Genomic DNA, 27,285 nt, shown 5'->3' on the forward strand with positions numbered 1-27,285 from the left:
CTCCTTACCAAAAGCCCTGTCCTGAAGGTCATCCGGATTGTAACTCCTGAAACAAATCTTAACTTTTCTACTACTAGCTATTTGCTATTGCTTTGTGTTTTGGAAATGCTTCTGTTCTTCAGCCATCTCCATTTTTGCTCCAACAGAGGATAAATAGAGGCAGTTAGGGTGTTTGCAGAAATCTTAAATTAGTTTTACAAGACTTGAGGCACTTCCCACTGCATGCCAAAGGATTTTCTTGGCTAACACCAGCCACCAGAATATATACTTTGTTATACAAGTCGCTTGCAGTATCATGTTCCAGGCTGGCCCCCCTGTCAAAATGAAGTTTAACTCTGTAGGTTATTGGATAGACTGAAAAGCAGAGTGTGAGTGTGTGTTTGGGAATCCAGGTTTTCAGGATTGTTACTCTGCAGCCACAGCATAACTTAGTGTCTTCCCATATCCCAAATCACTCTTAAACCAAGGCAGTTTAGAAGTAAAATAAAGGAATCCTCTACAGGACCTAACGATGGACATGATAGCTGCAACATTTACAGAAGAAGCTGAAAAGAAATACATGTATATGCTTAATAATTATACTTCTCTTGGAGGCCTAGCTGGCAGGTCTACAGCCACGCATGGTCACCTAGATCAGGATCCAGCTCTCGTTCAGCAGCTTACATCTACATCTGCAGGTAACGTTGAAGACGCAGAGCTGTGCTGGGGATAATTCCCCCATCCTTTCATACTCCAAAGGCGTTTTGGGGAGTTTATCCAGACCGCATTCCTTCATCACACCCTCCTCGCTTCTCAGTGCCTCCGCTGTGAAGGAGTCTCAGCTTCCCTTACGGCAGATCCCTCCTGGTTTCGAAACACTCCTGTCTTTTGTGCTTCTCCCAGAGAAGCACAAAACCCTTCCTCTCCAGTCGGGCTGGTGTATCGGCTCGGCTACACCGCGCGTTTGTCAAGCTGAAAATCTCCCCAAGCCCGAAGTAAAATTTCCACATTTTGGACCCTCTTCCTTCAGGACGCTTCAGCCCAGGGGCACACCTTGGAACCGGGTGACACACGCCCTCCTCTCCCCGCAGGATTTGGTACCGATCACTACGTAGTATTTCAAGCAAGTACAAAGGCTTTTATTTTTATTTTTTTTTCTTACAACCCCCCAACACACACACACACACACAGACACACACCGGTGTGTGAAGGCCGCCCTACACCTCAGCCTAAACCCGGCGGACAAGGCGTCGCCGCGGCCTCAAAGAAAGACGGTGTCCGGGTGACCAGCACCCTCGCAAGCAGAGCCCCGGGGCCGGCGTATCGGCTCTCGCTGTGCCACCGACAGGCTCCTGTTTCAGGGAACAAGCCCCGACTCTCCGGGAGGGGAAGCGGCTGCCGGCAGAGGCCCGGACAGCCTGGACCGCCGAGCCTGGGGTCCCCACCACCCTCACCCCGACCCCGCCGGGGGAAGAAGGTCCAGCGTGTGCCCTTGGCGTCCGGTAGGGGGCGCTGCGAGGCGGGGGTCGGGGCGGGGAGGGGGTAATGTCACGAGACCCCCCCCGCAGCAGCCCCGTTGCCGGCAGGGCCGAGGCGGGATCCGGCGCTCCCATTGGCTGAGAGGGAGCAGCGTCGGCGCTCCCATTGGCTGAGGGGCGGGGAGAGGCGGGGCTTGAGGTCTATAGATAGGGCAGCGGGGAGCGGGGGGCGGCACATTCGGAGCCGAGGCCGAAGCGGGAGGTGTAGGAGAGTCTGCTGGAAGCCGCCGGGACATGCTCGCAGCCTGACTGACCGCAGGTGGCCGCCGCGCCCGGGACACGAATGAAGAAGCAGTTGCTCCTCCTGTTCACGCATCGGGGACTCGTCAGCCGAGGGGGCCGCAGGGGGAAGCGCCGTCGAAAATGGCCTCTTTTAGCATCCGCACCGCCCGCCCTGAGGATTGCCCCGACCTGCTGCGACTGATCAAGGTGCGGGGATGGAGGGTTCGGGTCGTCAGGCGGCGTGGTGGGCGGGAGGGTTTGGGGTAGATCCCGCAGCTCTCAGAGTTGCGGGAGGAGGGCGGCGGCGGGGGGGGGAACTTCCGTCCTTCCGTCTGAGTCAAAACAAACTCTTGCGCAAGTCGGCGGCGAGCGGAGGGAGAGGGAGAGGGAGAGGGGGGGGATAGGATGTGGGGCGACGGGGAGAGGCCACTTACATCTCCTCTTCTTCCAGGAACTAGCCAAGTACGAGGACATGGAGGATCAAGTGCTCCTAACTGAGAAAGGTAGGAAAGAGACATCGGCTCCCCGGGCTGGCAGGCGAGTGACAGTGTCTGTAGCTCAGGTGGCCGCGTATTTTGCTTTTCTAGAACTGCTTGAGGATGGTTTTGGCGAGCACCCTTTCTACCACTGTCTGGTTGCAGAAGTGCCAAAAGAACACTGGTCGGCTGAAGGTGAGACTTCCTGATAATTATTTGTACACAAGAGGCATCATATACTTAATGTTACTGATTGTCCATAAGGTCCCAGCAGTGAGTTGGGGTAGGAGGAATAGGTTAACTGTTAAATGCAGTAACATACAGTGATACTCTGCCGAAGTAGTTGTGTATCTTGGAGGCATGGGAAGATCAGGTGTAACATAATGTGCTCGACTCCAACTAATTAAATGGCTTGTCTTATTTGACCCTGACTTACCTTTATGTAATCCTGTTGAATCACATTTTTTTCTTTAATTTGTCCCCAATCTTCAGGTTACAGTCTCTAGCTTCGCCATGTACATGGCCCTTCCGTGTACATGGATGGGCGGGGAGGTAACTAAAAGATCCGTTACACAATAAAGTAGATGATCATAATATGAGGTAAGGTCTACAGGGACAAGTGCTGTTGCCAAACCTTTACCAAAGACACAGTAGATCAGAAGTCTGTTTGCAGAGTGTTGTGGCAGGTGTGGTGAAAATACTCATGGTTTAGGTTTGAGTGGGCTGCTGGTGGGAGAGTTTTACCTCTTACCTGTTGAGCCCTCCCAGAATGACAATTGAAGCTGCAACTGAACTGTGTGCTGCTGAAGGTAAAGAAAACAGTTTGCCCTCAGTGGAAGCATAAGTTGAGGTCTTGAAAATGCTGCTGTCTGAAAGGTCACCTGTCAGCATGCCTACTCACACAGTGTAGTTGCTGAGGAATATACATTGAAAGATGTGTTCTTTAGTGTTGATAGACTGTTTTGGTTGCTAAGGAAGCAGAGTTTGAGGCCATCATCTAGACTGTGAACTGCTGTGTGAAGTTCTTGTGTTCCAGAGTGGAAATACTGATAGATCAGTAGAGTACGCATATTTTTTGTGGAAAAAAAAAGCCTTGTTTCAGCACATACTGTGCAGTGCTTTTGAGGACTTCAGGGTATGCCAAGGGTGATTTTCATTCTCGTAGGTTGATACAAGTTTGTCACTACTTGTATTTTCAGTTGTGTGATTACATACAAACTTAGTTCAAACCTAGTAGCAAATGCCTGCATGTCATAGAGAAATCTGTATATTTAAACATGCATATAAGACAGCATTTTTGCCTTTTTAAATTCAGATTAACTAAAGTTACAACCTTTGTTTCAGAACACAGCATTGTGGGCTTCGCCATGTATTACTTCACTTATGATCCATGGATTGGAAAACTGCTGTATCTTGAAGATTTTTATGTGATGGCTGAGTATAGAGGTATGTATTACAGAGTCAGGGGGGTTGTTTTCTATAAATTGTTTCTTTAATACTAAACTAAGTTTCTTGGTTGTTTTGTTTTTTTTTATAGGACTTGGCATTGGGTCAGAAATTCTGAAGAACTTGAGTCAGGTATGCACTTGTAGTTCTAACTACATGAAAGCTTCTCCTTCAGCACTACTTAGAAGTAAATTAAAGGAGGTGACTTAAAGCATTGTCTTGGCAAGTGCCAGAGGGACTGACAGAATGAACTTGATGACTCCTGGTGATACACGATTGCTGCGTAATCTTGCAAATTTTTACTGGGCTTATCATCTCTGGCTGTTTGTTTGAAACGTGTCACGTTGCACATTTTTGCAGGTTGCTGTGAAGTGCCGCTGCAGCAGTATGCACTTCCTGGTTGCAGAGTGGAATGAACCATCCATCAGGTTCTATAAGAGAAGGGGTGCCTCTGATCTGTCCTCGGAGGAAGGGTGGAGGCTCTTCAAAATTGACAAAGAGTATCTCTTGAAGATGGCAACAGAAGAGTGAGATGATTCCAGCAAATAAATTCTTCCTGCGATTATATATACTCTCTGAATTAAACTCATTCTTGCTTTGTGTTCAGTTTGTAGTGGAATAAAGTAGCATGGATGCTAATAATGAAAATGCTATTCAGGTGTGGTCAGAGTAATTGGTACTGTCCTCTGGATTTGAGGCATCCGTGAAGTTCAGTATGTGCTTGTATGCATCCTTTACCAGTGTGGGCTTGTAATCTTTCTATATGGAAACTTCATTCTTGTAAGTGTCATTCAAATGTGTACAATGTACACACTGGTAGGGTTTGTTTTAATTATTGCTTTTTATAAAAATAAATAGTGTTTTCACTTCACCGAAGTAGTTCTGACTTTAATTCTCACATACAGTTTTCAGTTAGATGACAAAAATTAAAGATCATTCACCCAAACATTTTCGCAAATAAAGCACAACTTACTACTGTCTCAGAGAAAAGACACAGTTCTGTGCCTTCAGGACCCAGTGCTGAGCTTCTGTGCACCTGTGCTGAAGCTGAGTGGAAGGGTTTGAGATCAGTCTCAGCTTCTTGTGTGATGCAGAGCATCCTGCAGTGCGTGTCCTATTCAAGTGGGAGTCACAGTGTGCTCATGGGCAGTCCAGCAATTAGGCTTCTGGTCTTGGCCATCTAGAAACCACCTCCAGATAAATTTAAGCTTGTGGTGTTGCTTCCTTGAGGCTTCTAGTTAACTGCAGAACACCACAGTGTTGGTAGCCTCAAGGGGAAGATGCATCTAGCTGAAGCTTCAAAGCCTAAATCCCAAAAATAGGTTTGATGGGCAGGAGGAAGTATTCTTACAAACCAAAGTCCCTCATGCTTCAAAAGCTCCCAGTGGTTCTCTGGTAATCTGGGTTTATGTACCTGACTTCAGATGCTGTACAGAGTTTTCACGTGCATTGGTGCTCTGTAGTTGTTGGTAGTGAGCTGCCTGAAATCAAGTGTTGTATTAAGCACTTATCCTGCATGCTTAAAACTTCACCCAGCAATAAGTGAAAATAACGCTGCTCATCAGCTTGGAAAGAAACCTATCAGCTTTGCAATACTGTATCTGCCTTTCTCAGAAGTTGGTGGTGAAAGTGGATGTATGCAAATTTTATGCTGTTCTCTTGCTCTGCAGTAACCCCACAATAAAAGGCTTTTGGCCAGCACCGCTTTCACTCTAAAAGGAGAGATTTAATGCATTGGTTTAAATAAAAGAAGATTTTAAACTGATTTTGATTGTTCTATGGATCGTGTCATCTGGGAGATTTCTCTTAGAAAGCAGTGGTCAGCAACTGCTTCAGTCATGGGTAGCCCTGGCATGCATTTAAGAAGGTGTCCCTCTGCCTAGCACCAGCAGCAGGTTACGCAGGGCATTTAGCGTGAATTCAATTGTTTTCTGTTTCAACTAAGAGTAGGCAGCAGTGTGCCAGCTCTGCCCAGGTATGAGATATGGCTGTCACCTGTTTCCTCAGGAATGAGTAAACCAATAAACAGTAGGAGCTCTCAGAAAAGAGCAGGAGCCACTGTATGTCCGAGTGGCTGGCTGGACAAACACAGGCTGAACCGAGCCCACAGTCTGTTGCATAAATTACCCTGATATAGCAGATCAGGTTCTGCATGAGAAGCAGTCATTTCCAGGCACTCCCTGTGTCTACACTTTTAGCTGTGAGAGCATTCATACCACGTGCAGGAGCCTGAGGCTCAAATCCCTCTTCCGCCTGAGGGAAACAGAAATCTGTTTCTCACTTGACAGCAGATTTACTGCTGGGTTATAAACTGCCCTGCTTGGTCCTGCTGAGCCAGTGCTCTTCTGCTACTCAATAGGCCAAAGGAGGGGAGAGTCTCAGCCCACCCGATGAACTGGCCTGGTTAACTAGAGCTGGAGGTGGGATAGGAAGGACAAGGTGGTCTCCAGTAGCTCTTTCCGAGTGTCAGGTTACTTCTGATTGGTAAAGGCTGCAGTAAGTTCCTGGGTAGCTCAGTGAGCTACAGTAACCTCTCGTAAATCTCAGTCCTCAGTGGAATCTCTTTTGAAGTTATTTCAAGCTGGTTCTTTTGGTTCTGAATATCAGCCCAGAAGGTGAGTATTAGTAGAGCAGTTTAAGAATGGTTTTGTTTTCAAATTAACAGTTCATTAAATATCTAGGACAGACCTACATAAATCTCAGGCCCCAGACTTCTGGAGCACAATAAGGCTATCAAAGCTGCATGACTGAATGGAACAAGCTGACTAATTAGGCATTATAATTAGGAAAGTAAGCAGCTTAGTAAAATTTTCAATCAATTTAAAAGTGTTTATCCTATCTTGTTCATCATCTTCTGCCAGTGCAGTTTACCATTGCATTTTCTAAATTAATTCTGCTGAAATAGATTCTCCGAGAGTCTGAGAAAACAAGTGAGGTTGTGCTAAATGAGAAGGCATTTTCTAGCCAACTATGATAATTTTAAACATTCACACATGATAGTAAAGACAAGGACTAGCCTTCCAGATGTGACTTTTATTAAGATCCTACTAGGAGTTGTGGTTTTTAAAACCAGAAGAAGTATTCTCACCATTACGGGAAGAGAGTCTCCAGCAGAGTGCTGTGGTAAGGCCATGGCTCAAGAAAAGATCAATTTTAAGTTCCCTCAATAACTTTTTCTCAAGCTCCCAGGTGACCAAAGGAACTCTGTAGATAGAACTGAGGCAGAGCTGAGTATTTTCTACAGGTTTAGACAAGGGGGAAACTTCCCCCGGCTTGACTTGCTTTGCTCCCAGGGGCACCATCACACCACCAAGATGCAGCACCCGGGTATGATCAGGGCTGAGCAGTACCAGTCGGGTTTGTGCTGTCACTGGTATGACAGCAGTGGGAACCCCTCACAGCACAGGGCTTGCGTGGGCCCTGCAGCTATGTCAGCCTCCGTGTCACCCTATTTCCTCTCTGCAGCGGGACTGCCTCTGGGGACAGAGTTTGAGAGGGAGTGTTAGGACATCACTGATAACATCTCCGGGGAGCTGAGGTGCCAACACCCTCCTAGCTCTCCCTCTCAAGCTTGTGACCTGGGAAGTTCCCCTCACGCCGACACAGTCAGCAGAAGACTTTGTTATTCAAGAGCTTCCACGTCCCCATTGGGTGGGGATCGAAAGGTGATCTCGGGCAAACTTGTGGTCAGAGGTCGCGGCAGAGGGCCGTCCTCCCCGGCTGCTAGAAGCAGGAGCGCAGGGCTCGCCACCCCCTCTCCACTTGGCATTTTCCTGCTCGCAGGCTCCCCGCACAATGATCTGAGCTGTAGCCATAGCAACGGCATGGAAGAAGGCTTTTTTTGTCTACATAATTTGAGTTAAAACATAATATATGCAAGAAAAACAACCCTTCCCCCTCCCCTCTTCTTTTAAAGGGCCGTTGCTCTCCACCTACTTAAAAAAGCCAATGCACAAACTTTTCCCCCTAAGAGCATGGGAGTGCTTTAATGCTTTCCTGCACATGGCGTTTTGGTTTAGATTTGCCAGCTGAATGCTGAATTCTTACGGATGTAGCTGCGGGGAAAACACCATCCACGTGTGGAGCAAGGACTCAGGAAACCATTGCGTAATTCACAGCATCACTTCTGGCTGGAGGCTAGCACAGAGATGCGCTTCATTCCCCCTCCCCCAACCCCTTTCTTGGAGTTGACCAGAAGGTTTATTTCCTTCAGCTGGTAAAAGTTTCCTCCTCACGTCACTCGCTCCCCTGGGCTGTCCCTCCACATGCTATGGGGGAGCAAAATCTGAGCTGAGGGATGCATGAGCAGTCAGGTACACACAGTTGTGCACACACACACACAAACATGCACACACACAAGCACACACAAACACAAGTACACACACAGGCACATGCTGACTGATGGCAGCGCTGATGAAAACTGCAGAGTGCAGCTGTTTGCCTTGGTTTAACTAATTCACCTCACATAACAAGACTCAAGCTTTGCCCAGTTGTTTTGCTTTCTTGGGTAGGATTTTGGAACTCAGGTTTCAGAGAAGGGGCCACAATTTTTTTTTTTTTTTTTTTTTTTTTTTTTTTTTTTTTTTTTTTTTTGCTACTATCTGAAACAAAACAACACACAACTATTGCGGCTACCAGCACTGGAGCAGCTACCCTCACTACAAACTCAAAGCAAGCCATAACTTCTCCATCCAGGTGCAACTCCCTTCCAGGACTCTCCTTCAATCCTCACAAGACTTGGCTATCTTTTGTGCTGTTGAGCAGGGTTTTGATAAGTGCAACCTTGAGGGAGGACTTTAGAGCCCATCAGGAGCTCAGACTAGTCCCTGTATGGAACGTGTGGAGGAGAGGATGTGAGGCTGAAGCTGGTGGATGTGGGGTCTGGGGTAGGAGCACATCCAGACTGGAGTGCAGCAATGCCAGGTGCACTTCTCCTGCCCCCCGGGCCTCACCCTACTTTGCTCTGACTTCTTTGCAATCAGAAGTGCTCACTGTTGTTGAGGACAGAAATAAAGCACAAGTACACACCTCTACCAAAAATAGCCAAGGGGAAAAAAAATTCCATCTTCAAACCAGTTTCGGTTTCATTTCAGAGATTTAGTGGAGACCAAAGCAAGAGATAAGAATCACCAGGGGATAATTAGCTCATGAGGATGAAAAACAAACACAGGTTGCAGAAACTCCTTTAAGTCAAATAGTTTTCTTTATTTGCATTTGGACCTCTGCGCATTTCTATTGTTCACACCACAGGTGTGAGGTGTTTATATTCACTCAAAGGGAAAAGGCCATCTCCATTTTCTTGAGTTCTGTTTCCTTTCTCCACCAAAACAGGTTAAAAAGACTGTGCTTTGGGAAGATGAAACCAGGTGCTTGTTTCCCCTGAATGTTTGCTGTACAGCAATCACCTCACAGTACCCCATCATGTGTGGAAGAGACATAAATCCCTGACATTCCTATTTAGAAAACTTCCTCCACCTGATGAAAAAAGTATGAGGGAGATGATAACTTTCCACATGAAAGCCCATTAGTGTTTCCAAGTAACATGGATATTGCAGTGGTGTTTTCAAAATACACTGATAAAAGTGCAGGGTGCTATTTTTCAAAGCTGAGTACTGTAATTAGGCATCCAGATATTACTGCAAATGTACCTTTGAACAGTCTTCTTCTAATTGCTCTCATGATTAGCAGACTTCAGTCTGGACTCTTCACAATCTCTCTGAACTTTCCTATTTGACTCTTTTCACCAACAGGTCACCAAAAGAGAAACACAATAGCACAGCTTGTACAGGAGAAAAGACAAGCAATTTTGGTAGTTCATATGATAGAATTTTTTGGTTTTTGCCCAACCAACTCCCTACCATAGGCTTAACATGGATATATGAGAACATTTTCCACCAAACTGTCTGAATACACTATAATTACTGTTGCAGGCACATGAATCTTCTTTTTCATTTTATTTTTTTCAGAGTTAATACAGAGGGAAGGATCAAATCCACCACTCCTAGAAGCACTAGTGTCTGAACAGAACTGTAGCTTTGCAGTTGTGGCAGAAAATGTAAAGAGAAGAAGAGGCAGGAGGAGAGGTCTGTGGTGGTGAAGGGATGTCAGGTGCTGACCATATAGGCTGCCCCTGGGAGCCACACACCCCACACAGGCCTTGGCATTAAAGGAAATGGTTTAGGTTTTATTCTGTCCAAGTAAATGTAATCAGAAGACACTAGAGAACTCTTCTTCCACAAAATCAGAAGTCTCGGGAGTAAATTCCCAGGATATGTTTATACTTTCTGGATTATTTTTACATCCCATCAATCTCATTAGCCATAACTCAATGGATTAGCACACATAGGATTTAGTGCTGCAGGAGCTGGAATTATTTGTTGCTGACGAGCAACAGGCAGAACTGGTAGAGAAAGGCAGCAACCAGCATCAAAGAAATAAAAACTATGTTAGCCCAGTTTTAGACAAAACTAGCTTAAAATTCAAGGGATTATGGCAGTCAGTGTATGCTTTGCCTTAGCTATACCAGGAAACACACCCATTTCATGTAACTACGTGTTTCTGAACACTGGCACACTGTAAATAAGGCTGATAAACCAAAGTCCACCACATTACAAAGTACAGCTGGTCCAAATGACAGTGAAGTGAGGACAAGGTTTAAGGATCTCGGAGGAAAAACAAAACAACTTTACATAAGCAAATACTCAGGATTTATAGGCATCAGTTGACTATCTTCTCAGCACAGAGAAGTAATAAAATGATCCTGTGTTTCCATATTGAGTTTTCCATCATCAAGATGTGGCTGAAAGTTGATTACAGAAGTCCTGCAGGGAGTCATGCCCAGGGGAAACATTGCATGTGTGCAGAGGCTGTGCAACAGCCAGAACCCCAGAGGTCCTTGTCTTGCCATTTGGGCTTGGCGTCAGTAAGATACTCTTTTCTGCTGTTAAAAGCCAAAGCACTTTTCACCCCTGCAGTTCAACATACTCAAGCATCCCTTCATGCTTCACTCCCAGGCAGGACCAGGTTTGCCTCTGCACATCCACAGCCATCCTGCAGCACAGCTGGGGCAGCTGGGGCTTCCCTTACACCTGCTTACATCTGGTTTGTCAGCTTGGGAAATTCCTGGCATAAGCATAGGACTGCAAAAGCCAGAAGTCCTCTTAACACAGGTCTAAAAGCAAGGTGAGTTCATGAGGTGTAGAGGAGGATGTGACATTCTCCTTAGGTAAGCTGTTGAGTTTTTAGGATACAAGAATGGACAATCTTTTAATTTAAAATATAGAGCAGCAGGTGGTTCTGGTTGCAGGAGTAAAGAACATAGAATGAATATAAACCCATCTAAAGCCATGTGCAGCTTGCAACAAAAGGGTTAGAAACACAAATATGCCATGGGCTGCACTGGGCCAGCCCTCACCTGAGCTCCTCAGCTGGCTGGGCTGGGCCATGTGCTGACCCACAGCTGCTCCTTCTGTCTCATGATTTTTTCCTGAGTTCAGCCATGGTGGTCTTACTGTACACAGCCCCAAACAGCACCCACATACCCCTCTCCAACCCACAGGTGCTGCGGGACACGTGTCAGAGGAGCTCCCACAGGAGGTGGTGCAGGAGGTGGAAGCCCTCAAATCCCTTGGCGCGTTTCAGCGCTTGCCTTGCACCAAAGGTCCCTCTGAGTGCTCCATGGGAGAGATGGTGCCGTGGGGAATGACCACAGGCAACTCCAAGAGTCGAAATCTCATTGTGTTGTCCCTGGTGCCACCTGCACCCAGCCAAACCTCCCCAGCTGCAGCACAGGGAACACCTTCTGCAGGCTCAGCCCTGTCCCGGTGCAGTCCAAGGCATCCTCTCATGAGGTTTAACACCTCCTGGGATGTCACAGAGTCAGGGCTGTGGGCTTGCTGTGGTCTGTGGTGGGAACACAATGGAGGAGAAACCTGCTGAGGTGAAAGTGGGAAAATGCAGGGAAGAGAGGTGGGTTTGTCCCTCCTCAGGTGCAGCTGAGTGGCCGGGCAGGCCGGACAATGGGTCTGCCATGCCACCGGTCCCCCTCGGCAGCCATTTTACACCACAGGGTAGAGGGTGCTCAGGCTTCTGTCAGACAAAGAAGTGTCTCATCTGAAGAGACTTTCAGGCTTCCAGGTGATATACAAAGGACGCGTCAGGGGGCCACGGAGATGCACATGAGGCACCCATGTCACAGGCACACTGTGTAAAGCATACACCAAGATTTAACAGCAAAGAAATACAGCACCCTGCAGCAAAACAGCAGGCCTGCCTTCCCAAAAGCAGCTTCCTGCAGCACAGCTGGCTCAAAACCTACATGTTTTTTTTTCCAGAGAACCCTGGATAGGCCAGGCAGCTGCCAGCCCGTGAGGTCTGCACCCCTGTGTTTTGGAGAGAGTTTCAGGGCATCTCCTGGGCTGAGTGAGCACGGGCAGGAGGGTGCTCAGAGCTGCTCTCCAATCAATCAGCCCTTGGAGTGGCACCAGCTGGCAGAGATGCCATCATTAACTAACACATAGAATCACAGAATTGGTTGGAAAAGACCTTTAAGATCATCAATTCCAGTCCTTAAGGCAGCACTGCCAAGTCCACCACTAAAGCATGTCCCTAAGCACCACATCTACACAGCTTTTATATGCCTCCAGGGATGGTGACTCAACCACTTCCCTGGGCAGACCTGCTGAAGTGCTTGATCAACCCTTTCAGTGGTAAAAAGTTTCCTAATATCCACTCTAAACCTCCCCTGGTGTAACTCAAGGCTGTTTCCTCTCATCCCACTGCTTGTTAGACAGGAGAAGAGATTGACACCCACAAAAAAAAACCCCTTTTCTTCAATGTAGTTGGTTGAATCACAGAGCCTCATAGTTATGTGTGACTCTAATAATGTGTGAGCACACGTCCATGAGTTCCTATTATTTTCCTCTGTTAAAGCTATAGTTAAAATACCTTCCCATAGATGTATTATGAAATTTTACTTAATTCCCCGCAAATACAGTACCCGAGTGGTAACATGCATGAAGAGCACATAAGTTGTTCCTGGTCACAATGCATGTTTGTGTTAGTTCTGTTAAAGGAGTAACAGTGAACTTCCAATGACTGTATTGCAAGAAAGCCTACAGAAAGTGCATTGAAGATACTAAACACTGCATTTATTGTAGAAAGCAATTTACTCTGTTATATGCTTGAGACAAGCAACTGCAGTATGAAAGTACTAAATGAGAGGCTTTTACACACATTAGTAACAAGTGCATACCGTAACTACTTTGGGAATAGCCACCCATTCCAATCAAATGCCATGTTTTACGTGTCCTTTGCCTGGCAAAGAAAGAAAAATTCCCCACTGTGCAGCCCCCATGTTTCCTTGTGTGCACCCCAGTGGGGCAAGAAACTGAACCCTCCAGTGAGGACCAGCAGCCCCAGAGCACTTCAGCCCATACCTCCTGGCTCTTTCCCCGAAGGCGTTACAGGGCTCCATGGCATAGGAAAAGACCTGGCATAGGAGACACTACTCTGGTGCAATCCTGTTTGTCTTAGAATCATAGAATCATAGAATAGGCTGGGTTGGAAGGGACCTCAGAGATCATCGAGTCCAACCCTTGATCTACTACCGCTGCAGTCACTAGACCACGGCACTGAGTGCCACATCCAGTCTCTTTTTAAATGTCTCCAGGGACAAAGAGTCCACTACCTCCCTGGGCAGCCCGTTCCAATGTCTGATCACCCTTTCCATGAAAAAATTCTTTCTAATATCCAATCTGAACTTCCCCCGGCACAATTTAAGACCATGCCCTCTTGTCTTACTGAGAGCTGCCTGGGAAAAGAGTCTTCCCTCTTTTCTTGAAGGACAGAAAGCAGCTGGGTGCCATCTGGGACTTTTTTATTGACTTTCATTTTGGCAAAAGGGCACGGGACTTTACAGCAAGCCCCTGGGCTGCCCATCTTGCCCTGGCATGCAGAACTCAGGATGTCAGCATCACCTCGGGACCACCTTCCTTGGACTGTCACCTGTTGGCGAGGCCTGATACTGTGGGTTCATGCCAGCACTGCCCGCAGTTTCCTGCAAAGTGAGACCTACAAATACTGGTCAGGCATCTGACACCTGCCAGTATCTTTTTAGTCAGAGGCTTTGTGACACTCAGTTTTTATCTGTCCTTTCCTGCTCTTCATCAGCCCCTCATGTTACTGAGTCATCTTCACCTGAACAATGCCCAGGCAACTGGATACTCAGCAGGAAATCCTCTCCTCTGCTGAGGCTGCTAAGAGGCTGAGACACAGATGGAACCATCAGGCATGCACCAGAAAAATCACGTGGCACACTTTTCAGCAAAGCTTTTATTAACATTAACTAATCCAAAAGCACCACTGGACTGGGATTGTTATGTAATACACTACTTCAGGTTGTCTACTTTCGTTTTCAGTAAGATAATCAATGGCTCAACCTTGTTAATCTATAAAGAGAACTAGCCTGTAATGACACAGGCATGCTTGGAGAGGCCAAGATAGTTTCTTCTTTTTTTTGAGAACAATTTTGCTTCTCTTTTCCTTTCAATTCCTTTTTCTTTAGCATAGATTAGATGGATCAGATTAATAAAATCAATGGCTTAATCTCTACCCCAGGAGATGCAAGCAGGTCTTCTGTATACCTTATTACAAGTAAATTGCTCTCCATTAATTTTTTAAAGATCTCATTAATTACCTTCTCCTGAAGTCAAAATGTTTTAATGCATGTAATGTAAAAATTTACGGAACATATTACCTAGAACAATCAAAAGAAAATTCAGCATGATATCTCTTTAACCACTCCCTTTCAACAGAACTAGATCTAATTATCTCACTTGTTATCAACACACTGTTGAAGAGTTGCTACTTCTAGCAAAAAATTCCCCTTAAAGAGGGGAAAAAAACCTCTCCCAGATTTATTAGCAGGCCAGTTTCTCCTCTACACACAAATTAGTACTCAGACTTTGCTATGCCCTACCACAAAACAAATAACACACAGACCCCCCCTTGCACCTACAAGGGGAAAGGGCAATTGTAACAAGACTGCAGCACCTTGTGTGATACTCAGGGCTAGGAAGGCTGTGCTGCTGGGTCCTTGCCTATTAACAGCCTTACACATCGTAGAGAAATAGATTTTCCTCTTAGGTGGCTGGAAATCACCCACAAAAATATCCCTTACAGCTTTAACCTGGGGAGGAGCATGGCCCCCCCCTCCAACTATACTGCTGAGCTGGGAATAGGAAAGGGGAAAGAGGAGAGGTGTGAAATCAGTCCTTACTAGTGGGGGTAGAAAGTCAATGATAGAAAGCATGTATTAAAAAAAATCTGCCACAGTTTCTTTGCATGCTTCCCCTGCATCCTTTCCAATCCCATTGCGTGCTTTTGCTCTCCCTTGCTCTGATGTTTCTTTTTTCCCTGCTTTGTCCTCATCCCCACACCCAGCACAGAGGGAAGGTCAGGTCCAAGGAGCAAACTTGCTCATGGGTACCACCACATCCCGCCCCTGTCTGACAGGGCTGCCTTGTCCCCTGTAACTGCCTTCACGTGAACAGGAAACTGAACATTAAAGAAACAAATGCAACACTAATCTCTTAATAAATAAATACTCATATCCTTTAAACACGTCCCTTCTATGCAAGACTTGCTGTAATAGCCTTTCAGACAGTTTTGGCTGCAGGGTACCAAAAGGGCTGTAAAGCTGAGGTTCCCAGGCTTTTAGGGACAGCCACCTGGAAATGCAGCATTTCCCATAAGGGAGGAGAGGCTGCTGCTGTGCCAGGCTGGGAAGGCAACCTGCACACACTCACGTCAGCACGGGGCAAGGTGCCATGGCCCCATGCACCATGTGTATAGGAACAGGGGCTCAGAGGGCGCCAAGAGTCCTCCAGACATTCTGGCACAGAGCCGAGGGTCAGATAAGGCCATGAGACCAGCACAGCCATCACTGCTAAAAATTAACCTGGCTCAAAACATTTAAAATAAATTATATTTTTAAAAGCTTATTGTTCTCCCTCTCTAAATTAATTATTGACGAAGTTGTAAGAAAACAGTCTCAAAATCAGTAACAGAAGCTGCTATATATGAGCCATATATGAAGCCATATATGAGAAGTTAGAGGAATCCATAAATGAGAAACCTTGAAAGCAGAGGGGATGAGGTGTCAGAATGTCTTGAGAAAATCACTGAGGCAAGAGAAGAATGTTGGGAAGACATCGGTTTGTCCCCTGGGCTGGGGAGGTGCTCCAGGCAAAGCTGGGAAAGGCCACCAGAGAAAGAAGTCACAAAGGCAGCAAGAGGAGAAAGGTGAGAGAAAATAAGTTGGTGCAGAGAACTAAGTCAGTGATCAGGTATGGAAACATCACAGCATCTTCTGCCTGCGGAACCACAGATGGGGACAGAAAGCATCCCTCTTTTCCAGCTGGGAGGGATGATGTTGAGCTCTCCTGTGCTTTTCAGCCACGGGGGAAGAAAAGAAAATTCAGCTGCAAATAAAACTGTTCTCCTCATGCCTTTCACTATGCATAGAAAATACAAACATACAGGAAATCCCGCATGTTTACCAGTTAAAATTACCACTTCACACCTCCTTAATGGTTATGATTTTTCTTATGATTGATGGCTATGAGCTTACATGTTCTTGATAGTTAACACCTTCCAGGGTGAAAATCAGGCTCTGAGCAACAGCATGTTCTTCGCTCAGAGACTCGTGGCTTGAGCTATGTGACAAGTTCTGTGCATCTGTGTTACACCTTAGCTTACTCACCAAGAACCTGAACTCACTTCAGTCTTTTGCTCCATAGTTCTGTTACTTTTGAGTGTGAGTCACGGGGCTGAAGGTCTTTTTACTCCACAGCTCCTCTACCATTCCTCAAACAAGAGTCTCCTTTGCAGGCTAACATAATCTACAAATAAGGAAATAGCATGAAAGCAACAATGCTAAAAAAGAACTAGTATATATCTTCCATTTTAAAGAGGCTGGGAGGGGTCATGCCAGAAAAAGAGGATGCGCTTAGATTTACACTGAGTAACTTTTTTCCCCCCACCATTTAAGACTTCTTCCCCTTTACTTTTTTCTTCTCTGTCAAAACAAGGCTGCTGATTTTAGCATCTGTGTATTTTGCCCTCTTGTACAAGGAGAGACTGTACAGTTCTTACTCCATCAAGGCCAAAGTACAGCCAAAGGTCATCTGGCCCCAGGGACATGTCCTTGTACAGTTGGATGCTGTGCAAAAGCTGCTAAATGGCAGAGAACTTCAACATTATGTATGACTTGGCTCTCTCTTTTGGCAGAGATGAGGGAGAGCCAAGCAGACACACTTTTCCTTCTTCCATCAATCAGTAACAGCTCATCTTTTTTTATTGTCAGATGAACCTGGAGGCAAGCACAGAAAGGACAAAGACAACAGACTGCGCCTCACTGACCTCCCACTAAACCACAAGCAGGAAAATAAATCCTCTGCTGCTGGTAGCAGCTGAGTTTTCTCCATCACCTTCCAGTTTAGTGGATGACCAGGTCAGGCCAAGCCCTGAGCCAGCCCAAGCTCGCTGGCAAGGCCGCTGCGTAAGCACCGTACGTGGCACCGGGCCGGGGCCGAGGCTGACTCACTGCAGCTCCCGATGCCATTCCTCATCTCTGGCAGGATATGGAAAATGTGTCAAACCCGGCACACAATAGTAAACATATTCCTTCAGGCTGGCTTCGGTGCTTTCACCAGCCTGCTCTAGAGCAGGCTATTTGTAAACAATGCTTTTAAGTTAGATCAAAATCCCCGCCCGTGCAGCTCCTCAGTACGTGCAGAGATGACTTCAGCAGGCAGTGTTGAATAACTAAACTCTTATTTTTGGTACAATGCCAAAGTATTTGGTGCCGTGCTCTGAACCAAGGTTACCTTCATGATTCACAGCGTGAATGAGCACTTAGTGGGCACATACAAGAGCACTGTACGAACAGGAAATGGCTCTTTCAGGTCTCCTTACAAAAGGAAGTGAGTCTGGAGCTTGCTAGACTTACAGAGAGGACGTTTGTGAACTTAATCTAGGGCAGACGATGGGGGGAAGGGAAGAATCCTTTTTCTTTCACTTTACACTGACTCTGCGTGTTTCTGTACGTAACTTTTAACAACAACAAAAAAAGGGAGCTAAAATTGTTGGTGAGCACTGCCTCCACAGGTGCCTGCCTCCACAGATGATCCTCACCTGGTGCGTGCACCCAGCCACAAAGACTCTTCTGGCTTCATGCTCTGCCACCCTCTGCATCGCTGGGAAAATGAGAGCACTTTTTCTACACCCCCCAGGTAATGCCATGAGCTGGCACGGAGGCACCATCACCGCATACCTCTGGCTTTCTTTGGGCATCCTTCCTTCCACCTCTTTGTCTCTCGACCCAGCTGCCTGCAGAGTGGGGGCACTGGGGACTCACAGGGCACCTCAGCACCCCCGGCCAAGGGCTGCATGCGGCTCCATCTCAGTTCAAATAAACAGATGACTGCTTGGAAGGCAAGAGTGCTGCACCCTGGAGTTAAGTGAAGGTACTTCAGGCTAAGACTCCTTGGGTAACTAGGATACAGCAGGTCGCCAGATGTAGAAAAGATTTCAGGTGGTACGGTCCTGTAGCCTTCACACTGTAACAGCCCGAGGAAGTTCCTCTGCCGATTAAGTTCCTCTCTTGAGGTGATTCTTCTCTTCATGCAGGCCACTGCTGATCTCACTACTACCTCAAAATGCAGGCTGAGGCCAGGCAAGGTGCTCAGCCACAGCCCTCGCTGCTCACTGCACAGCAGTCTGAGGGCTGCACAGCACCTTCCTCGGGCAGGCTGATGCGCCCCAGTGGGAAAGGGCAGCAGCAACGCCCTTCCAGACACCGTGTCTGTCTCTCTGACAGAAAGTGGGTAGCAAGTGGCCCATCTTGTTACTTCATGGGTCATCTTGAGTGAGAATTTCAGGTGACTATTACTGAAAAAGATATGGACACTCGGACTACATGTAAAGCACATCCTTTAGCTTTAGCCCCCATCAAATTAAATTCCCGAGTTTTATGCAGGTTTATTTTCACACTATAAACAAGAAGTTCCCTGACCAAGTGGTCCCGTTGCCCTCACTGCTGTTTTCATGGCAGTCACAAAGCCTCTGGGATAGTGAGTCTCAGCATAGCTCAGCTCATGCAAGTCCAGGAATGGCACAGAATATCAAAAGTCACCTGGGATCCATTTTTCTCTGTCCAGAAGATCCAGCAAAGTTTACCAATAATGGGATCATGGTTCAGTAACTGTGCCTGGTGACTCTGAAGCACCACATCCACAGACAGATGTGGTCAGTGTGACCGAGTGGCTTAACATGTTAGTAGACATTTAAACAACATCACCAGCCCCCTTGCCCTCTCCCCCCTCACTTAAAAAAAAAAAAAAAAAAAAAAAAAAAAAGGTCAAGAGTCTGGTAGGCAGGCAGTGTAGCTCCATTTCCCATGCAGAAAGGTATTTTTAGAGGCAACCAACCAGCTGTGAGACATCTTGAACCCTCCTTCTTTGATTTCTCCAGCTTTTAACACCAATGCCATGGCCACCAGGAACACCAGCTTGAAAACATAGCTGTGAGAACATTGGTTCTGGTGGAATGCACAAACTGAAAGATAAGGTGAAAGTCCACATCAGACCTCAGTATTTAACCAGAGTAATGTACTTCGCACTGACATAAACCAGAAGAAAACACTATTGTATCAATATGCCAGCATTGCTTCCAGAAACCTTGAGAAAGCTGTCAGCTCCAGTCAATTTAAGAACCACACACAGCGAAAAAATAACAGAATCAGCTCATGATCCAGGCTTAGGAGGTCAGAGCGTTGCTACATAAACTTTTTTTTTTTTCTGCTTTGTAGTTAGGTTACCGTTATCAAAGGTTTTCCTTGTAAACAAGAAGCTTTTGTACCTGTCAACACCACTCCAGGGGGGCTGAGCTAGCTGGCTGCCAGGCCATCCAGGTGCAACTGCAAACCCTGCTTTGAGATGCTACATCCAGGAAGGTCCAGCAGGAAGTTAGGCAGGTGACCCCAGCACACCTCAAGAGCCAAAGCCCTCCTTGTCAAGAGCAGTTTATTATGATATATCTGGCTTTGCAAATGAGTCTGGGATTTATGTAAAGGTACGGAAATAAACTTTACAAAACAAAACAAAAAAAGGGAATAAGAAATGCATGCAACAGGTGCTCATGTTTGTTCTGAAGCAAATGTACTTAAGACAGAAAATTTTTTTGTCAGGGCTAATCAACAGAGCAGTGGCCAGCACCTTCAGCTCCCAGGGTCTTCTTTTCCCTAGGTTAAAAGAGGATTCTCTCCACATCAAACTTGCTCTTCATGGCACTGCAGCTTCAGAGCTCTTTGGAGGTGACATATCCACTGGAGAATGCTCCAAAACACCTTGGTTATAACCTCTGCTAAGAAGACTGTGTTTAGGGCCTTCAGTAGTTCGAGCACGGAATCTAACCTAGATTTTTGTATTAACACTTGTGGCAAAATACTGTGGTTTTATTCAAGGCCCTAAGACTGTGAATATTTACCCAGGCTAAGATTACTTCAGGTTTGTGATGCTCTCTCTAGCAAAAGTAAAGGCTATGCTGTCCACTGTCACTCACAGAATCACAGAATCATTGTGGCTGGAAAAGACCTCTGAGATCATCAAGTCCAGCCCATGACCTAACACCACCCCATCAGCTATACCATAGCTACATCTAGTGCCACATCCAATCTCCCCTTAAAAAATCTCTGTGGATGGTGACTCCATGACTTCCCTGGGCAGTCCATTCCACTGCCTGATCACCCTTTCCATGAGGAAGTGGTTCCCGATATCCAACCTAAACCTCCCCTGGTGCAGCTTGAGCCCACGCCCTCTCACAGCACACTATCTACAGGAACTGTAATCCCAGCACTGAGGGCGGCATAGGCCAGCCTGATAATCTCCAGTTCTACAATTTTCACTTTCACAGATTAAAGATGGTGTTTTTAAGGGAGAGCACTGCAACCTGGTCCAAACATTATCCGCTGATGGGCACTATGGCCGAGGATGCTGAGATAAGAACAGACTCTGGTCACCAAGCTGAAAGACTTGAAGTGGAAGGATGACCAAACTGTTGATGTGACACTTGGGTGGGGAATACACAGTTTTTAGCTTATGTTGTAATACCCACAGGCAAAGTCTGTCAAAAGACAACACATGCATGCACAAATTAGTTCCATTCATCTGTGTATGCCTATATTCACATAGACATATGAACAGTGGTTAACTGCTCTCCTGTTCCTCATTAGGAATGTCTGTGCCATGTGAGCTGAATGTTTATGATCTCTTGCACTCTTACCACCATGAAGTCTTCTTTAATTTCCTCTGCTTGTAAAAAACGGAAGACACAAGGGAAGGATTTCAGATTTCAGTTGCTCACACTTTGGCACCATCTCTTCTCATCATGTGTCTATGCAGGTGCTCGAGGGCAGTCATTTCCTGCTAGATAAAAGCATTCTGTTCTGCTGTCTATTATCTGGGACACTTTTAAGCAGCAGTGTAAATATGCAGTATGAAGATATGATCAAGTAAAAATCATTTAAGCAAACTGATACTTATTTAACCCAGGATTATTTAAACGTGCACAAACACACATGTGTAAACAAATAAAGACTAAAAGCTGTTGTGTTTGAAGGAACATTAGTTAAGGAAACAGACTGGACATCAAAAATCTCACTTTGTTCTCACAGGCAGTGAAGAGAAACAGAACAGCTAAAAACTGCAACAAAAAGAAGAGTAAGGGAAGCACATCTTGGTGGAGTCTAGGAGTGAAAATACCAGACTTACAAAGTAATCATGTTCTTAAATGTCAATATGGCACATGCCAAGTATTACTGCAAAAAATACAGGCATCTAAAGCTGTATTCCTAACTCAATAATTTTCTCAAGGATATGAGCATGCATAAGTGAAGGGAAGAAACAAATCTATGCTGCATGAGCAGTGTAACAGAGCAGTTACAGGAATGACCAATATTTCCCAAGTTTCCTTTCCACTATTGACAAAAACACTACTTTGATCCTCCCAAGCCTGTTTGAACCATGTTGGTGAATTTAAAGTAAAAAACAAAAACACCCACCCACCCCCCAAACCCCACGCAAGAACTCTGCTCCCTTTGCTAAATTAAAATCCATCTTTACCAGGCTAAACAATCATAAAAACATGCACTTAATGTGTTGGGAGATACTGTTCTTCTGCCTGAGGCAATCACATGCTTTATTATGCCTGCACTGAAAAAAAGTTGGCCCGTATTATAATGCCCACACAGACTGGTATTTGCATTGCCAACATCTGTTTGTTTTTCTCTTCTAGTTTGTGGAATACACTCAGCTGGAATATCTAACAAAGTAATAACAAAGATGTTTAAAAGCATTTAGAATCCAACTTTGTATTTTCTTCACTGTTCTTTTCAGAAAGTTAATGTATAATACAAGTACACACTTAACTCCATCCTTCCCCCATTCCTCATATTCACTGATTAATTTAGAAGCATTTAAGATTTATCAACACAGCTTTAAATGCCCCGAGTTACTTAAGAGTACAGAAACTTGTGAAGAATCATGCCCCAAAAAACAGACTCATGGAAATGGCCACAAATTATTAAAGGGTTTTATTGTGCAAAGATTTAAAAATGCTGGAAATCCTTTTGTATTTCCCTTCATTTCACTTCCCCCCCCTCCCCATGGCTGGAAATAAGGAAACAGCCAAGTTATTCTATAGCTGGTTCCCACCACCATAACTTTCTGGTTCCCATTGAGCTGTGCATTCAAGCAAAAAGAACAAACACCAACAGCTCCATTCCCATCCATCTAATAGACAGGAACTCACAGATGCTTCATTATATACCTCCTGCTGGCACTGATGAAGCAGAAGATTTGTATAGAAAGAAGGGGGGAGACTCAGACAAAACACAAGAGTCATTGTAATTGTTCTCATTCCTAATTCTATTAGCTAATGTTAGCCAAAACATCATGCTACTTTAAGCTTTTCCTCACTGTTAAAAAATACAGGCATTGTCAACAGCATCTCGAGAACCTTCCATTGACTGTGCATGTCACACACATGAGCTTAAAGAAGACAGGAGGAGGGAAAAAACAGGACCATTCTGTGTAACTGGAATTTTATTTTATATATAAATAATAACAAGAGACTGAAGGATTTTGAGACTTGCTAACTTGTGATTCTGATCCTGCAATGGGACAAGCATGGGCAGACTTGAGTCCTACTGCAGATCTCAAGACTGACCCAAAATATGTAGTGTCCTTTCACAGATTCCATACCAGATGCCCAAGCAGGACACTGTCAGTCTTCTCTGAGGCAGAAGGCAGATTAGTCACGTTCAAAATCAAAATGGATTCCAATAGTTTTCCTCTTTTTCTCGGTTACTTGTTGCACATAACTGTATTTTTTGTTCACCTGTAACCAAGGAAAGGGGACAGAGGATAAGGGGATGAGGGAGAGACAGAGAAAGCAGAATTAAATGCCATAGGCCTTCTCTCTCTATTGTTAAAGTGCAATTAAAACTTTGTTCTTCAAATAGATTTTGATCAATTTGCCACATCAAAGAAAATTTTCCGTTCCAGCTGATTTCTAGTAAAGAGAGTCAAATTTTCGTATTACTGCCATTACATCAGCAATGATCATGTCTGCTCTAGAGAACTCAGTTCCTACAGTGGAGGTGTATGCAAACATAAAAGAGAAAGAATTCTTTACAGCAACAAAACGCCAATGGGAATCTTATGCAACAAACCAACTTTCTCATAAAGAATTCTTTTTAATCCCCATCAAGTGTATTTCTTCTGAATCTCACTCACTCTGGTATAAAGCTAGAGTAATATAACTCAAAGAAATGGAATTACAGAAATATGAAACCCCAACAGGGTGAAAATGAGATAAATTGTCTTCGTGGAAAAACACAAAGCCACAGCACTTCCATGCAACTCTTCAGCACAACAGCTGTATAAAATTAAAGCTTGCTTCTCCCATGATGGGATGTGGTTTGAGCCCTAGTTTGCACATAAATATTGATGACAAACATACTATAATAAAGAAGGAGCAATGCCGTGGTTTTTTGGAATGGAGAAATATGTTACAGTCTCCAACCCAAAGTGATTTTGTCCTTGGCTGACCGTTCACAATTCAGAGACTCATGCTGTGGGAAATCTTTATGAGGAAAATGAGATGGTATTTATTTTAGTAACCAGATTCAACAAGGAACATTGCCAACCGTTGAAAATACAGCAAGACTTTCAGGACTGATCTAATTCAGAATAAATAAATGTCTTTTCAAAAGTCACAGCAGTGTTCTCCAACCTTTGGGATCACTCAAATCCAACAAAACATCTGGACTTAGGTATGGAGTTAAATAACTGGATTTGATTTCAAGCAAAAGTCACAAATTGCCACCCCCGCAGACCAGCTGAAAATTGATACTGAACTTTCACCATTTAGTTGCTCTATCTCAAAAATCTTATGTTTCATTTATCTATCTCCTCCAGAAATGTGACAAAACAAGGATATTTCAAAACCAGCAGCAGCCAGGTACTTTAAGCAACCTAAGCAATCAGCTAAACTCTTTAACAAGAAAAACAGCAGAACATCTGAGACAGCAGCTGCCAGTGAGGTTTTCCTCAAAACTCATTTACATAGCATGAGCATATTTATGATTAAAATCCTGAGGACAAACAGATACTAACTTTCATATATGCCCTCCTGACAGCTTTTGTTCCTTTCCTTCCACCAACCCCCTCTTGAAAGAAAATACACCTTCAGCAAAAAGCACTAGTGTTTCAAACAGTGAGTAAAGACCTTCCAGAAATTACTTTGACATAGTAAGAAATGCTAAAAGCAAATAAAAGCTATTTATGGGTTTCTGTTTGTACTGAACCTTGGTATTTGTACGGTGTTCCACATACATAAACAAAAGATCGATTTTCTGTGCTTTTTATCATTAAGTAGCTCTGTCCTGGTTCACAATAAGCTTAAAATTCTAGTGAATTTCAGAGAAGCTTTTCTTCCTCAAAAAACCCCAAACAAATATGTTCTTCCCAATTTTTATTTTACATGGCTATTTTATACAATAGCTGGAAATATTCTTACAGGCTTTATATTCATAAATCTAAAGGAAAAACTAATGTACTCAATAAATTAGCCAGACAACTACCTTTTTATCCTATTAGCTATAGCAATTAAAATACATTAAGGGAAACAGAACATTAGAAACTGATTTTGCTTTTAAACATGACTTTGTAACAGTGGAACACTGTTGCTCAGCAGATGTGTGTGCTCCATCACATCTGCAAACATTTGTGACAGGTAATGATGCATGAAAGAAAAAATTGGTGCAGTTTTCTAAATATGGACTCTATTTACACAGTTGGCAGTTAGGAAAAAAGAGATTTTAGTGATGAGTGGAACACTGCATACAAAAATATCGTGGAGTCCTTACATTTGCAAGGATCACTTTCTAGTTAAAAATAAGTCTTTAGCAAAATGTGAAAATAATACAGGGCAAAGACAAGCAATTAGAAAACACGTTCAGAACATACGCCCGTTATCAGCTGATGCCAGAGAAGATATTATCTGATATTTTGTACTAAAATTATGTCCAATTACATTATCATTAGTAATATTAAGGCTGAAATACAGAGCTTTTTGTCCTACAAAAGTGAACCATCTTTGAAAAAACTGAGGAGGTTTTTTGTTTTGCTTTTCTAGAAACTGTAACAATCACGGGACTTTCTTGAATTTAGAAAGCAGTCCAGTGGCCATGTCAGAAACAGAACTGGCATTTCAACTCAAGTTTCTGGCTCAGAAAATTGTGAAATGCTGCCTGCATTTCCTCTGTCATTGGTTTCCAGCTGATGAGGCATGTCTCATTAGGGAGGGGCATCATATGAAAGGTCAAGCACAGGGTGGACTGTTACAGACTGTAAGATAGCTCTTTGCCCTGCTACTGACAAATCTTTAAGAGAAAAACACGTCAGTAGGGAAGAAGTTTGTTTCCCCACTTTCACACCTGCATAGGTGACAAAGGCAGCAAAAAGATTTTTGGAAGGGGGAGCAAAAAGGATAAGAAAACAAGGAAAAAAACCCAAACATTCAAACAACCACTGGTACATTAACAAGGCCTTGCTAAATTAACTTAGAATCCTTGGAGGAGACACACATTTACTTGCTACACTCTAAAGGAAAAAAGTTTAGATAAGCTGAATAGCGTCAAGGAGAATGCATACTCTTGACAAATGTTCAGGTTAATAATTTACTTCTCTGCCCCTCTTTGTTCATCAATATGAAAAAAACCAAGTCAAACTTGCAAATATTCAGCTTTTCCAGGTTATTTTGTTGCTGTAGCCACATACTGTTATCAGTCTTTACCTGTTTGATGCCAAGTGACCTGGTGGTCTACTTTCGAGCTCGCTCTTCATTTGAAGTAGCATGGATTTCCAAGGGATTGTTATCATCTGCATCACTCTTGAGGAGGAAAAAACATACAGAAAATTTCAATTGTGGCAATCCGTGATTAATGTTTCTGCCAGAACAGCTGAAATAAAAACCTCTTGCAAAATCAAGGCTTATTAGACTAATTCAGTATAATATACTCAAATTTGATCTTCTCCCTAAACGGTTTATAGATTTTCATCTTCCTGTAGTTAGCTGAGCAATTAGAGGATTTGAAAGAACAAGTAGTTCAACAGAAATGTTTTAATTGACTCATTTTGCTTGCACTAATAACAGAGGATGAATTCCCACAGAATGGCTGCTATTTTGCATCTCTGAATTCTGAGTGGATTTATACAATAGGTCTCTTTTAGTACATATGCTTTGAGAGAGTGTTCTCACACTTTCCCCAAAATAAGTGAGAGAAATCAAAGAACGAAGAGAGGCTTGTTAGAGCGTCTGGTCTATCTGTTTGCCAAGCATGCTATAACAAACAGGCATTTGATTATAGTTTTAAATAGATATTAATTAAAAAAACACTCAAAGGGCCACGCATGGCTAGGGGACTGAACCACATGACATAGGAGATGAGAGATGTGGGTCTGTTCAGCCTGGAGCAGACCAGACAAAAGGGGAATCTAATTGCTACTCATGGTTCCTTAATGGGCATTTATATATTTGGAAGAGCTAGGCCCTTCTCAGAGGTTCACACCAAAAGGACACAAGCTCATGGCAAATTTCTATTAGATCTAAGGGAGAAGAGCATGGGGGGGAATAATATATCACACACCACTGATGAAGCAGTGCAGCAGGTTTTCCAGTGAACTTTTTGCATCTCCATTCTTGGAAATACTCACTGCTTGACTGCACAAGGCCTGAGCCACCAAACCCAACCTCAAAGCTGCCTCAGTTTTGAACAGAGGGTTGGATGAAACCATCAGAAGTTGCACCCAGCATCAATTATTCTTAAGCCCCACGTTAAAAAAGTTAAACGGTATTTTATTTTTATTCTATAGTGATATTTTTACCAGCATGACTTAAATATGATGGAAAATGTAACAAAAGGAGACAGAGACTGGAAAACAAACATTTCACAGGATGGGTCAAACTTATGTCCTTGCACAAACTGAGCACTATAAATA

The 27,285-nt window shown here is 44.4% G+C and overlaps 3 protein-coding genes and 1 long non-coding RNA gene across 5 annotated transcripts in view; 2 read left to right on the plus strand and 2 right to left on the minus strand.

The window, feature by feature from the left end:
* The window catches only part of PRDX4 (peroxiredoxin 4), a 127,324-nt gene that overhangs the window by 38,740 nt on the left and 61,299 nt on the right, over window positions 1-27,285 (plus strand). The gene's annotated exons all lie outside the window — the stretch shown is intronic.
* SAT1 (spermidine/spermine N1-acetyltransferase 1) lies at window positions 1,689-4,532 on the plus strand. 2 transcript variants are annotated; one of them, XM_071749891.1, is made up of 6 exons: window positions 1,689-1,946; window positions 2,191-2,242; window positions 2,327-2,410; window positions 3,560-3,661; window positions 3,753-3,793; window positions 4,022-4,532. In XM_071749891.1, the coding sequence occupies exons 1-6, from the start codon at window positions 1,881-1,883 to the stop codon at window positions 4,190-4,192; spliced, it is 516 nt and encodes a 171-aa protein (XP_071605992.1). In that variant the 5' UTR covers window positions 1,689-1,880; the 3' UTR covers window positions 4,193-4,532. The 2 variants fall into 2 exon arrangements, with proteins under 2 accessions (XP_071605992.1, XP_071605986.1); XM_071749885.1 differs by having other exon boundaries at window positions 2,191-2,410.
* LOC139798926 (uncharacterized) lies at window positions 19,730-21,601 on the minus strand. The gene is made up of 2 exons (XR_011727037.1): window positions 21,005-21,601; window positions 19,730-20,136 (listed from the first exon to the last, which is right to left on the minus strand). It is a non-coding gene; the product is annotated as an uncharacterized lncRNA (long non-coding RNA).
* The window catches only part of APOO (apolipoprotein O), a 32,399-nt gene continuing 27,920 nt past the window's right edge, over window positions 22,807-27,285 (minus strand). The window contains exons 8-9 of the mRNA XM_071750109.1: window positions 26,081-26,176; window positions 22,807-23,119 (exon numbers count right to left, since the gene is read on the minus strand). Of these exons, the coding sequence (XP_071606210.1) occupies window positions 26,108-26,176 (69 nt within the window). The 3' untranslated portion in view covers window positions 22,807-23,119; window positions 26,081-26,107. The remainder of the gene's footprint in view (window positions 23,120-26,080; window positions 26,177-27,285) is intronic.

Source organism: Heliangelus exortis, chromosome 1, assembly GCF_036169615.1.
Source record: "Heliangelus exortis chromosome 1, bHelExo1.hap1, whole genome shotgun sequence".
NCBI classification, from domain to species: domain Eukaryota; kingdom Metazoa; phylum Chordata; class Aves; order Apodiformes; family Trochilidae; genus Heliangelus; species Heliangelus exortis.

Excerpts from the sequence above, each read along its gene's own strand:
- SAT1 (XM_071749885.1), top strand. The coding sequence starts at position 1,881 with ATGGCCTCTTTTAGCATCCGCACCGCCCGCCCTGAGGATTGCCCCGAC. Across the intron at positions 1,947-2,190 it reads ACCTGCTGCGACTGATCAAG|GAACTAGCCAAGTACGAGGA; the intron begins GTGCGGGGATGG and ends CTCTTCTTCCAG. Across the intron at positions 2,411-3,559 it reads AGAACACTGGTCGGCTGAAG|AACACAGCATTGTGGGCTTC; the intron begins GTGAGACTTCCT and ends CCTTTGTTTCAG.